This window comes from Chanodichthys erythropterus, chromosome 5 (assembly GCF_024489055.1).
Source record: "Chanodichthys erythropterus isolate Z2021 chromosome 5, ASM2448905v1, whole genome shotgun sequence".
Lineage (NCBI taxonomy): Eukaryota > Metazoa > Chordata > Actinopteri > Cypriniformes > Xenocyprididae > Chanodichthys > Chanodichthys erythropterus.
The window spans coordinates 18,836,868-18,850,862 of record NC_090225.1 but is presented as its reverse complement, the minus strand read 5'-3'; the positions used below and the strand labels follow the sequence as shown (position 1 = coordinate 18,850,862).

The window sequence follows — 13,995 nt, the reverse complement described above, 5'->3', positions numbered from 1 at the left end:
TGAGTTACTAAACCTGTTGGTTGGTAGTTTTATTTATAGTTAATCTATGAAAAAATAAAAAGTAAAAACATTTGCGAGCACATGCTAACGCCATTAAATAAATGTTACGTCAAATTTTAGGTAAAACGTCCATTGCGCATTATTTTACAATCATGAATTGGCCCATATATTTTGTGTTTAACATTTTTAAATTAAGACCGTAGGCTATTATCTACTTGCATTCAAATAGACCAAACAGTGGATTTAGAAATGAGTTTTCTTTTCATAGTGGCAAATTCGCTTTACTTCATACTCATGAAAGCCTTTTAAAGCCTAATCCAAAAACATCCCTCTGGAATCTCCCAAATAACTTTCCTAATCCTAATTTGCACACGAGAAGATACGCGAACGTCAAAGAAGCAGAACCTAAAGGTCACGAAGCTTCATATAAGGACTAAACTGAGAGAAACGCTAAAATAACACTTTAAAAACAGCCACGAAGTCCTCCTGAAAACGCAAACAATCGGATCGATTATGCTCCTTATCTATCCCAGTTGTTTATTTGAATCTTTAAATGAAACTCCTCGCGCCAGTGGATTTCTTCAGCAATGTTACGTTTTGAAACGTAATGATTAGGCTATATAAACTTTTAACGCAGTCAGTAAAAGCCACAGACAGTCCTGCGCATTATTTTTTACTTTCGACTATTTAACCTAATTTAACTTTCTGCGCATTTAACCGGATTTCAGCGGATCTATTCATAAACAGAATTTAACATGCTTATAAATTCCTCTGAACGCTACAAATAACATTCGTCGTTTGATCCAGTAGATAATGTCAGTAATCCCTGCGCGTTATCAGCCACTACTGTATCAGCTCCTTTCATGCTGCTCTTGAAATTGAGTTTTAAGGCACAACCTTAGAGATGCCATCCTGATTTCATATTAATTCACTCCAACTGTTAGCACACAGGGAGCTCTTCCCAGCTATTTGTCCTGGAGGAGCCCAGGGTGCCCTTTTGATCATTTCAATCTCTCTCTGGTACAATAGTTCTGATTGGCTGAACGAGTAAGAAAAGGGAAAATCTTTAATTAAGCAGATAATCTCTTGTTGGGATGAGAGGAGCTCCATTTCAGAACCCCCTTGGCTCACACATGAGACCCCCAGCCTCTGAATTCTGGATGTAGGTTATATAGAGCTCTTGCAGACCCCTCTGCTTTCCAAGGTGAAGAAAAGTCTGCCAGTCCTCTCTCTCAGGATGTTCATGCATTTGGAGTTTTATTATTACGCTTTCATCCTGATGGCTCACATGAAGTCTTGCTGCAGTTGGTGAGTTCCGCGTTTTATCTTCTTTTAGGCGGGCGATTCTGATTAATTTAACCTATAAGTGTATTTATCGACCGTTTATATCTCTTGATTAAAACAAAATCGAGGTGGAACAGACACTTCAACTGATTGGTTTTCTGTTATGTTCCGCGATAAAGATGCTTTGAGCCTCGCTTCATTGGTTAGCATGAGGAGAAGCTTCAAGCTAAAACCTCTTTAACTTACGTTGTGATATGTGTGTGTGTTTATATATATATATATATATATATATATATATATATATATATATATATACATATATATATATATATATATATGTGTGTGTGTGTGTGTGTGTGTATAAACACACTGCACAAATCTCACTTTTTGCTGCTTATTAATAGTTATTGAGGTAGTTTAGATATTGGGTAATAAGGGATGTAGAATATGGTCATGTAAAATAGGGTATTGATATGTGCTTTATACGTAGGCTACTGATAAACAGCTAACATCCTAATATGTCTATGCTAATAAGCAACAAGTTAGTAGTGAGAATTGGACCCTAGACTAAAGTGTTAGCACAATTTCCAAATGTACTTTTAAGATCAGTAGCCTATTTGTAATTAAATTAACTTATTTGAAAATGTTTAAAAATGATGTTTTATCAATGTGAAGCTTTACTTGTAATTTCAAAGGGAACATATACAAGTTAAGGGTCAGCTGACTTAATAGGCTGCTCTATCTTCCAGGTCAGTGAATAATTTCCTGATGACTGGCCCAAAGGTAAGCCAACATCTTTTGATCTGCTTTGCTGATCTTCATCAGGAGAGAGAAACTTCAAAAAGTCAAAATCATTTATGGATTTGGGTAGTTAATGTTTGACGGTGGCCCTGTGATCACAATGCAAGCAAGTGGCAAATTAAAAGATTCGCACATCACAGGTGCTGTAATTCTTGAACATGTATCTGTGTGGATTAGGTATTACTTGCTGCTTGGGGTGGACTGGACCATATAGCTTTCACACACTTCAGCTCATACACAATGTGAAGTTGTGAGGACTTTTTACTGAGTGGCAAGGGAAGGGGCCTTTGGTGGGTGGTCATCATTAGCAACCCAGCCGCCTGTGAGAGCACTTGTGGTGCTGTCTCTTCTAAACCACTTGAGACATATTAGATTGTATAAACCACAGTTTCACAGCCACATAGACCCTTTTTGTTTACTTTTTGTGTGCATTTCTGATCAATCTCTGAGTTTGTACCATTGTGGAACTACACAATTTCTTTTTACCCTACTTTGGTGTTGTTTTTGTTCTATTTTTTTTTTTTTCTTTTTAAACATATCATTTAAAAAATGAATATACAGCAAACATGCATTTTAGACCCCTGTGAACCATAGGGAAATATTTACATTTAATATGTAATATATTTAAAACTTTACTATAATTTCTAAAATTAGTATTATAGACATAATGAGGCCATTTTCATGCTTTTTACATTTTTAGGTAACACTTTATAATAAGGCCTCATTTTTTAACATTAGTTAATGTAAATATATTTTTACTGCATTTATTATTTGTTAATTTTATTTATTAAATTGTTTGTTCATGTTAGTTCACAGTGCATTAACTAACGTTAACAGATACAATTTTTGATTTTAATGATGTATTAGCAAATGTAAAAATTAACATGAACTAAGATTAACAAATGCTGTAGAAGAACTGTTTAGAGTTAGTTCATGTTAACTAATGAAGTTAGCTTATGTTAACAAATTTTAACTATTGTAAAGTGTTACCTAAAAACTTAAAAGAACGAAAATGACTCCATTATGTATAATAATATTTTTTTCAAATTATATTAAAGTTTTAAATAAATATTAAATGTAAATATTTCACTATTGTTCCACAGCATCTTTTAAATACCATAATTTAATAAATTAACATACAGGTGCATTTATATATGAATTGTGCGTGCTGAGAATTAACAACAACAACAAAAAAAGAGTATCATTAGTTTTAGTCACAGTTTTTTGTAACCACTTCATAGTGAGAGTGTATTTCATCCCAAATCTTTTGGTGTGGTTTGCATTGTTTCAGGCCTACTTGATCTACTCCAGCAGTGTGGCCGCAGGAGCTCAAAGTGGGATTGAAGAGTGCAAGTATCAGTTTGCGTGGGACCGCTGGAACTGCCCGGAGAGGGCTCTTCAACTCTCCACCCACAGTGGACTCAGAAGCGGTGAGAACTATGACCTCTGTTGATGATGTTTTATATATTTTGTGCTTTCAGATCTCTAAAGATGCACACATTTTAATAGAATTAAAGTATAAGAGTGTGTGTTATGTACACTGTGTGTTTAGTGACTTCTGTATCAATCACAGAAACAGCTCTTAAAACAAACACAGTGATCCTGTTTAAACCACAGAGAAGCATCTCAGAAAGTTGATGTGCCTGAAAACACTGCATTCTTGAGTCAATTAAACCAGGTCTGTTAATAGGCAAGTAGAAAAGCCACCAAGGGGATATTGTGCATCAGAATGAGTGAGTGAAATGGACGCCCTCTCAAGTCAAAGGGTGCGGGTCAAAGGTTTGCTTCAGACTCCTTTCATTAGGCATTCCTTAAGTGCCAAAGAGGGGACCTGTCGCAGTCCAGTGCCGACCCCGGACCAACAATACACGTATATGAGAGTAGACCAACAGCGCTACTCTCTGTTTGATGCAGGGGAAATAAGAGTCAAAAGCCATCCCTACTGAGATGGATGCTAGGCATTTCAGTAAATCGTGATTTACTCAGGATGTTAGTAAAAGTTACATGCAATAGTATTTTACCAGCATACACAGAACACAACATTTCATAGCCCAGATAAATAAAATTACATTCATTTAAATGTTTTTTTTAATCACAGCAAACAGAGAAACAGCGTTTTTCCATGCCATCAGCTCTGCTGGAGTCATGTACACCCTCACCAGGAACTGCAGCCTTGGTGACTTTGACAACTGCGGATGTGATGACACCAGGAATGGCCAGCGAGGTGATAAATTAAATCTTGACTTAGATGAAAAGTCAAGTAACATAAAGGGAATATTCTGGGTTCAATATAGGTTAAGCATGTTAACACAATTTTAATGTAGAAAATCACTTACTAACCTTTTTTATGTAAAGTTATATTCAGTTTTACAACTTTGTTCCCATGAGAATCTAACGGCTAAAACCCTAAACAACCCTAGTAATGATGAGAACAACATTACAGCTCAGATAAAACACAAGTTTTAACAGAAGAATTCATGTAAGTGCTTTTGTATATACACTACCGTTCAAAGGTTTGGGTTAGTAGGCTTCTCTTATGCTCACTAAGGTTGCATTTATTTGATAAAAAGATAAATAAATGTAAAATATTAATATAAATCTAAACTGTTTTCTATTGTCATTTTAAAATGTAATTTATTCCAGTCTTCAGAAATCATTCTAATATGCTGATTTAATGCACAAGAAGCATTTTTCTTAATAAGAATATATTATATAAAAGACATGCTGTTTAATATTTTTGTGGAAACCAAGATCTATCTTTTTCAGGATTCTTTGATATAAATTTCACAAGAACAGCATTTATTTGAAATAGAAATACTTTGTAACATTTTAATTGTCTTTACTGTCACTTTTCAACAATTTAATTTAATGCATAATTGCTGAATAAAAGTATAGATTTCTGTTAAAAGAAAAATCTTACTGACCCCAAACTTTTGAACAGAAGTGTATAAATATAGCTAATAATATAATTTGCTCTTCAATTCTCCCCGTGCATTTACGTCCATTGTAAGTGCCTGATCATAAATTCAATATTGTCTTTTTTTTTAAGGAAAAGGATGGACAACTGAAAATAACTTTATGTGGTTATCAATATTGTGCCATTAATGCAGAAAAGTAATTTCAATAAAAGTAGAAATTTTTAATTTAGCCTAGCAAAAACATCTTTCTGCTGTCATCTTAGGTGGTCAGGGATGGCTATGGGGAGGCTGCAGCGATAATGTTGGGTTTGGAGAGGCGATCTCCAAGCAGTTCGTGGATGCGCTGGAAACCGGACAGGACGCACGAGCCGCCATGAACCTGCATAACAACGAAGTAGGACGCAAGGTATATGAAGTCATCTGGGCTGGTTGGGGCCTAAAATTCAGGCATGTCTGCTGGCCACCAACAGCTTGCAAAGTGGCTTTTGAATCATTTTTCAGTGCTTCTAATGATAGCTTACCACCCAAGAGTTTCATTCACGGCCCCATAAGCAAGGTGCCACTCGTTCTCCCAATAGAGTGTGCGCTGTACCAGAAGGGCCTATTTACAGCCTGTGAATGTCCTTTATGACGAGGCCTTAACTTGAGATTCTTGGGATCAGTGGTGCAAACTTAATTAGACGACCTAGGGGTCCGCACATTGCAAAGGTTCTGTATTCTGTTGCTTCCCAAATAAGTGTTTAGTTTTATTCTTGCAATAAGGATCTTACATTTATGTTGGTCTTTGTTGTACTTGAGAGAGCCACGGGGATCACAGCCATGTGGCTCAAGTGCTCTTTGTTTATCCTGTCTGTGCCCCGTCTGCAGGTTTTGTCAATTCATTGGCACCTGGAGCATCATTGTAACTGAAAAAATGTGAAAGAATTCTTTTTCACTTCCTCCTCAATGGACTTGCCACTGGGTCTGCCTATGACAGAAAACATGTTGACAATGGCTATGCAAAATAAATACACCCCTTTCCTGCGCTTAACAATCTAGCTCGATGTGAAACCCTGATTCTGCGTCTTACGCCGAGTGAATGAGAAAAGAGGCGTTCCTTTTTAAAGGACAGCTGTTTGTTTCAGCCGAAGTCAGGAATTCTAGTACGACCACCAAGCGAAGAGAATACCCCAGACTTGAACCTTGAACCGCTTGCTCTTAACTCACAGTTTCCTTCTGCTTGTTTAAGTGGATGTATAGGGTGCCTACTAAAGAGCACATTGTATATTTCGACTGATGAGTTCAATCCTAATTAGAATGTTTTGGAACATGAACATTTGCCTCCTAGAATGCATGAATGAGTGCGTTCTTTAACATGAGATCCTCTCTTCAACCAGGCAGTGAAAGGAACCATGCAGAGGACGTGCAAGTGCCATGGAGTGTCTGGCAGCTGCACCACTCAGACCTGCTGGCTGCAGTTGCCGGAGTTTCGAGAGGTGGGCAACTACCTAAAGGAGAAATATCACAGGGCCGTGAAGGTGGACCTGCTGCGGGGCGCGGGGAACAGCGCAGCCAGCCGCGGAGCGGTCGCGGAGACCTTCAGCTCCATCTCGCGTAAAGAGCTGGTGCACTTGGAGGATTCCCCCGACTACTGCTTGGAGAACCGCACTCTGGGCTTGCCGGGCACGGAGGGCCGTGAGTGCTTGAGGAAGGGCAAGAATCTGAGCAAATGGGAGAAGCGTAGCTGCAAGCGGCTGTGCGGAGAGTGCGGTCTGGCCGTGGAGGAACGCAGGGCCGAGACGGTGTCTAGCTGCAACTGCAAGTTCCACTGGTGTTGCGCTGTAAAATGCGAGCAGTGCCGCAAAACTGTCACAAAGTACTACTGTGTGAAGAGGACCAAACGGGTCACGAACGATAGTGCCAGCCGTAGGAAAAGCTATCGGCTGAAGAAGAAGCACTAAAAAAGTCCTGAACTGTTCGCTACGGCGGTCTAGAAGTTAAGCAGATGTTTTTGTCTCAGAATACACCCTGAGCTTCATGAGCTCAAAGGTCCATCTGAATGCTTTAATGGACACCTAGATGTCCAGAGCTGATACTTTAAATGCATATTTGATCTGTATTATTTCACCTAAGCATTTCAAAATTACTCCTGTATACATTGTAAGATAGCACTGAACACCGCATCTAACCAATATATAGCACGCTAGACTGTGAATAACCTTTTCATTCACCAACAGTGATGTACTTTGATGGATAATTTATTGGATCGATAATTTTTAAAGGAGTTTTGAATTCACGATTCGGGCCACTTCTCCAGCTGCCATCAGAATCATTTCTTGTCTGTTTTTAGCATCCTGATAATAGTTTTACCCTGATACTGTATATGAACTGTAAATAAGAGGAAGCACTTTGTATATTGTTAATTTATTGCACAGATACTATAGTGCTGTTTTTCTATGATAGTTTCTTTCTATGTGTTTTTTTTAATTTTTTATTTTGCTTTCATAATTAAAATTATGTAATAGGTATCATCTTTTAATGTTTTCATTCATTTAGGTTAGATGAAAGCATCTGAGCCACTTGTTGTTTGTGTAGTAAAACATCCTCTGCTAATTTCTTTTGCTCAGAAATAAATATGCTTCATAGTAATGATAATAATAATGACATTTTTAGCGTAAAAAATGAAAGACCGTATCATAAATCCGTCCCACACATTGTAAAATTAAATTATTTACCGTAGACTGTTGGTCAAACCTAATGATTTCTTTGTCTTGGGCATATATAACCCTTTTCTTTCTGTATTCTTCAGCTTGATGTCACATAACCCTGGGGCAGAGAGACAATGAGAGAGAGCATTTAATTATAGTCTTCCTTCCTTCACGCCTCTCTCAATTTCTTCTTCACAAATGCCTTCTTTTCTGTCTTGGTAATCCTCAAAGCACTCCCAATGCTTTTGCGCTCGGATGTTTCTTTACTGTTTAAGACTAGTTTAATTAACTTTGTTGAGACAGAGGGAAAACATGAACCAAGTCGCCCCACAAATCATCTAGCATCTAATTTTGTATGCTAATCTCCTTTTTCATGCCGCCATCTCGGGAGAAAAAAAAAATGTTGGGAAAACTTCATGTAGCCTGTGTTGGGCTTCCTGTGGATGTTTTATTCCAGGCCCACCTATTTGGCTCTTTTCAGTCCTCTAGGGCCTTCCTTTGCTCGATTTAACAATGAATGGCGAGCTAATCAGCTCCCTCGGAAATGCACTGCTGCTGAAGACGCTAATCCCTCTCTCCTCCTCCTTCAATGGGCTGTCGCCTTCAAAAGGACTTTGGGAAAAGGCTTTGCATGGATTCACACTGTTTGCTGAATAGAAGTTAGTTCAAGTATTGTACCCAAACAAGTAGGGTTTATAAACAAATACTTGCCAGCTACCGTCCCATCTGCAAAAGTGCCAACCCTACAGTAAAACACAGTGACAAAACTGTGGCCCTTTAAAAGTTGACTAAAAAAACTAATTAAAAGTCTATTTATTGGCGATAGCTTTTTCTGATGCACTTCTCTTTGCTGTGGTTTCAATGAAGCACCTCATTGACATCTTATTTGTGAAAATCAAGATCAAAATAAAAACTCCCCTTGACACCTTGTTAATTATGAGTTGAAGCGAATTCCTCCTACAATTTACACCATGTAATTTGTTAGGTTAGACAATAAGGGCAACTCACTGTTATAGAGATATTAAATTGAAATGTGTATTTTGATATTCACATTCAAATTGAATTCAATGAATTAAAGCAAAGTCAGAATAAAATAACCAAGGACTGGAAAATGTCCTTCAATGCAAGTGTTATGTAGTAAAACAAATGCCTACATTTTATATGCTCTCTTTGTTCAGATCTGTCCCCTTAGAAAATATATAAACTGCATGCATATCATGAACTCAACTGTTCATCTTGTCAAGCTATGATATCAAATACAAAACAAGAAGTAGTAAATCTCAAAATTACCTAAGCTACGTGTCAAATTGGCCCCAAAGGCATGGTTGAAAAATCAAACCCCAGTTGATTCAACCTTAAACCCTACTGCTAAACTTCCGTTTTTTATTTGTTCACATGAAAGCAGGGTCACGACTGGAAGGCTGGCCTTGCCATGGATGATTTGCAGTGGGGCATGAGTTTGAGGTGGCTGAGAGTGAGGTGACACACTGGAAGAGAACAAGATTAGACTTTGTCATGTTTGGCATGGACCATGTCATCTTGTTTGTCTGATATATATAAATTCATAGCAGAGGTGTGCTCAGAAACAGTTTTATAATGTGTGCATTTATTGAGATATTATTAATAAAGATCTATTACACAAATATATATATTTTTTTTTATTGGAATACAAGATTTTATGAAAAATTATTCCACTTATACAGTGTTATACTTTTTTTTCTTTTATTTTTTATATCTGATATTATATGTATATATAGCAGCGTGACTTTTGGCCAAATACTCTCTTAGCTCACTTAAATGATGAAACAATCTACAGAAATTGGGAAAATTACATTTAATGGCTCTGAGAAACCTTGACTAATAGGATTTAAGACTTAAGACATCTGGGGGAAGAACACCAAGAGGTGGCTAAGGTCAGCATGGGTGTGAGTGTGGCGGTGGGTGGGAAAGCACTATTTGTCTTCTCCCTTTGACATTCCCCTAGTTTTATACACCAGTTGGTTCACATGACTTTCAGGTTAAAGGATATACTCCAAAATCACAGCTAAAATATTTAAAGCTTTATCATGGCCAATCTTTTGATATCTATTCCTAAAGTTGCCAGCTATTCACACAATATCTGTCTTTGCAGATGCATGAAACATTTATTTGCATCAACAGGTGCACTTTGAGAAATATTTGAGTTTAGCATAATAGTTCCATCTTCTGGTGAACTAATTGTTGCCAGTGACAAGATTGCTAGTTCACATAGGTCCTATCCCAAATGGCACTCCAAACATTTGCGGGGTGCTTCTCAATACTCAAATTGATGCTTCCTTGTTTCATCCCTCTTCCATCCTCCAGCCTGTGACCCAGAAACCAATCAAAGAAAGCCGTCTTGAAGGACATCTCAATTCCAATTGCACCAGGAGGAGAGGAGGAATGAAGAGTGAGGAAGCCTATGAGCGAAGATGCACAGGTGTATCCTTTGCGGAAGTCTTTCTTGTCGAAAAACCAAATGCACATGAATTCTCATCCACCTTCACATCTGTCACAATAATTTTAATTTATATTTAATCTTTGCAGTTTCATATATTTCAACAGGACATCTTCTTTTATTATTATTTATTATGAATTTTTGAAATGACCAAACATAAGGGCATTTCCTTGAGCGTAGCTGATGTTGCTGAAGTGATGCTTGAGCTATCAAGAATGTTCCAAATTACAAATAATTTCCTTTGATTCCTCCGTCTTCATTTTCTTTCCTTGCATCCTTCCCTCACATCCTAAGGGGGTGGAGTTGAGATGCGAGGATAGGAACAAGACATTGCATCAGTAGCTGAAGCTATGAGGAAACCTCTTTCTCCTGGAATACTGAAGCCCTATTGCATTGAGTGAGTAAAAATGACTGGCCAATGACGATCAAGCACTCTTTTGATGGGCGGACCCTTTATTAGGATTACCTTTAGAGAGCGGTTCTCTCAATATGTTACAGGGACTGCCCAGTGACAAAGCACAGAAAAGTAGAAGCCAAACAGCAGCATGTCAAAGACAGGCTATAACCCTATACTCACAATAGCACTCAAGCCCAAGAGCAATACGTCACACTCCGGCTAGCGGACCTAGTGGAAACCACTAGAAATGCCACTGGAAAGAGCACAGGGGCAATGTCGGCACCATCAGCATCAGCCAACCGTAAACGTGCCCATATAAAGTCATGTAGTCAAGCATTGCTTTGAACAGGCATATATGAATATAGAAGCAGCAACAAATGTTAGCACTACACAACAGTACTTAGCAAATGCATAAAGAGATGGCATAAACATAACTGCACCATTACTCAGCATATTATATTTGCAAAGCAGCTCAGCGCATATAAGCACAGCTTCTCAGCTATACAAACTAGTCACAACCACTTCTCCCTACGAAGGGGGCATATCCTAGGCATATGTGGGGAGCCAATGTCCACTTAGCTCAAATTCCCTTGCACAGGTAATATAGCAAAAGAAGGGATTTCAAGTTTATAAAAACTTGCAAATGTATTCTGAGAAGCCCAACATGCAGCCAAACAAATGTCCTGAATAGACATACCTCGTGCCCAATTCCACTAGGATGGCATGCCTCTAAAGGTGTGGGATCGGACCCCTATTGGAAAAGTCTCACCTTGCGAAGTGTAAGCTTAAGCAATCACCTCCACAATCTAGTGAGATAGTCTCTGTTTTAAAACTGGCAGATCCTTAGTATGGCCCCCGAATCAAATACAGAACTGCTCAGACGAAAATGGCTGGATCGTTCAGTATTTATGCACAATTTGGGTACAGGACAAAGCATTTGTGGCCTCTGTTACTAACCCATTTGGGGCAAATGCCTGCAGAATTATAACTTGGACCATAAAAAGACTTGTAAGCACCTCAGGCACATAGCCTTGCCTAGGCTTCAGCCTAACCACACAGACATCACCTCCGAACTCCAGACAAGTAGGGTTAACGGACAGATCTCAACTCAAACGGTGGTTAAGAGAGTGCCCTCAGAACTAATGGCAAGTCCCAAACAGGCATCATAGAAGGGCGAAGGTGGTTTAACTTAGAAGGGCAAAGGGGGTCTTGTTTCCTTGAAAAATCCCATCACTAACTTATGCCTCCCAAGCAAGCATTGGTCCATGAAATGATGCAATAGCAGCCACATACACTTTAAGTGTAGATGGCGAGTGCCCGCTATCTAAGCGGTCCTGCAAAAATTACAAAATGATCTACACTAGGTCTTCATTATGAGTCTCAGGTGGCAAACAGCAGAAGGGAAAAAACTCTGAGTTTGTGAAAGTACGAGGACCCAAAGCTAACCTGAAGGGTAGGACTTTGAACTGATAAGCCACACCCTCAAAGGCAAACCTCAGAAAGCACCTGTGATGAGGGGCTATGTGTATATGAAAATAAGCATCTTTTAGATCCACCAATATATACCACTCCCCAAGCTGAACATGCGTGAGGATCTGCTTTACCGTGGCTATCCTGAAAGAGTTCTTTGGCAGAATGTGATTCAACAGTCTCAAGTCTAGAATTGGACAAAAACCACCATCCTTTTTAGGAACCAGGAAATATTGACTGTAAAACCTGCTCTGCTTTAACTTGGAAGTGAATGTATCTCCGTCCAGAGCACCAGCTCCTCCTGGTCCTTCAAAGCAGGACAGCCTGCATGTGAACTGGAGTGTATATCTTATTCAGCACCCAAGGCAACACGGATGGCAGTGCCATTTAGCAAACCGCTAAAAGGGCTGCAATGGCTCGTGTTCACTCGAGAAGCCCCTGTTTCCTAACTGAGTAGGAGACATATGGCTTATACTTGACATATCGCTGGTGTGCGCCTGGGGATTGCTTGCACTGTAAACTTAAGAAAGCACAGGACTTACAATCTGCATAGCACCGCTTAAGGGTAGGGACTTACATCGTCTGAGCACTGAAGAATGAGAGGAGGAAAAGAGCTCTGATAGTGAGGCATGTTTGTTTTTGTTTTATTGCAATATTTATTACAAGCAATAAAACAAAATTCAAACATTTAGCGCTGCCACCCACAACATGTAGGGGGACAGACGAACAGCCTTCCACCTCACGCCACGCTTGTCAGGAGAATGGCAGCTTGCTGGAGTGGGGTCCCATCTGCTTGGGGAAGCGCCTTGAAGTCTTGGGTCTCACTACTGACTCAGGCTTTTTTTCTATAGGTTGAGGAAGCAGTGGCGGCGTGCCTGTCAGAAGCTACCTGTACTGCCGCAATAAAGGCCTTCTCTGTTATGTTGGCTGTTGTCCGACATGATTTGGAAAGCTGCTGAAGGGCAGAGGTGGGTCACAATGTCTTACTCAATGGCAGCAGCTTTTCATAGCACCAGCAGTCAGCTTCGTTGAAAGATGAAAGAAAAGAGGTCTTTCTGGCATGGGTCCAGTGTGAGTGGAGGGTGTGCAATGACAGGGAGATCTCACCATGCACCTTGGGGAAGAAGGGTGCCAGTTTCTGGGGGGCAGCAGTTCGACGGCCAGACTGCAGAAACCACTCATCCAGGCGGTTCTGTGATGGCTCCTTGGGAGCTAACCAATCCAGGCCTAGCTCCCCCACTGCTTTTTTGATGAACCTCAACAGCACAGCATTGGCAGGTTGAGTGGCTGGTTGCTCACCTTGTTTTTAAAAGTGTCCTATTCCCTGAGCGAGCTGCGATACCAGTCGTCCTTCTCTGAGGCCGTTGTAGACATCGCATTATTGTCTGAGGCACCAAATGAGATCAGCTCGCGTGCTCTGTCAGAGGGGGCAAAGTCTTGTCCTCAGAATAGGGTTGTGGCACATGTGGGTGCTGGGTCAGTGCGAGGTGACTTCAAAAGCCTCCTGAGCGCGGCAGCCATTGCTTTCTGTTCCATGGCTCGATGGCAATGGGAGGAAGGAGTGCTCAGTATGACAGAGAGCCTTGTGGACAGCACCCCAACAGCCGGATCTGTCATGTGCCATCTTGGCGTGGGGGTGTCCTAGGCACAAGAGCATTCCTCGTGTCCGTCTGGAAGCTGAATTGGGCCCTGCATGAGCTCCATTCCTTCTGGGCCTGGGCCATCTTCGTTTTCGCTGGAACAGTGGAAAGGGAACAGCTCTATATTTAATGAAACACATTCAAAAGACCAGAACCGGAAGCGATGCAACCTGTTTTACAGAATACAGAAGTTTGTTGTGCATAACCCATATTAGAAAACCCCTGAACGACATAAGCCCAGACACAATGAAAAAAAACAAAAACAAAGAGTTTTGGGGCCCTCCAATGGTTACCTTTATATTTGACAAGAAAAGCATCTATG

At 39.9% G+C, this 13,995-nt stretch overlaps 1 protein-coding gene across 1 annotated transcript; it reads left to right on the top strand.

Moving 5' to 3' along the window:
- Positions 1 to 1,237: 1,237 nt before the first annotated feature.
- On the top strand, positions 1,238 to 6,943 carry wnt8b (wingless-type MMTV integration site family, member 8b). Its single transcript, XM_067385310.1, has 6 exons — positions 1,238 to 1,308; positions 2,034 to 2,067; positions 3,377 to 3,515; positions 4,184 to 4,309; positions 5,267 to 5,409; positions 6,380 to 6,943. The coding sequence occupies exons 1-6, from the start codon at positions 1,238 to 1,240 to the stop codon at positions 6,941 to 6,943; spliced, it is 1,077 nt and encodes a 358-aa protein (XP_067241411.1).
- Positions 6,944 to 13,995: the final 7,052 nt, after the last annotated feature.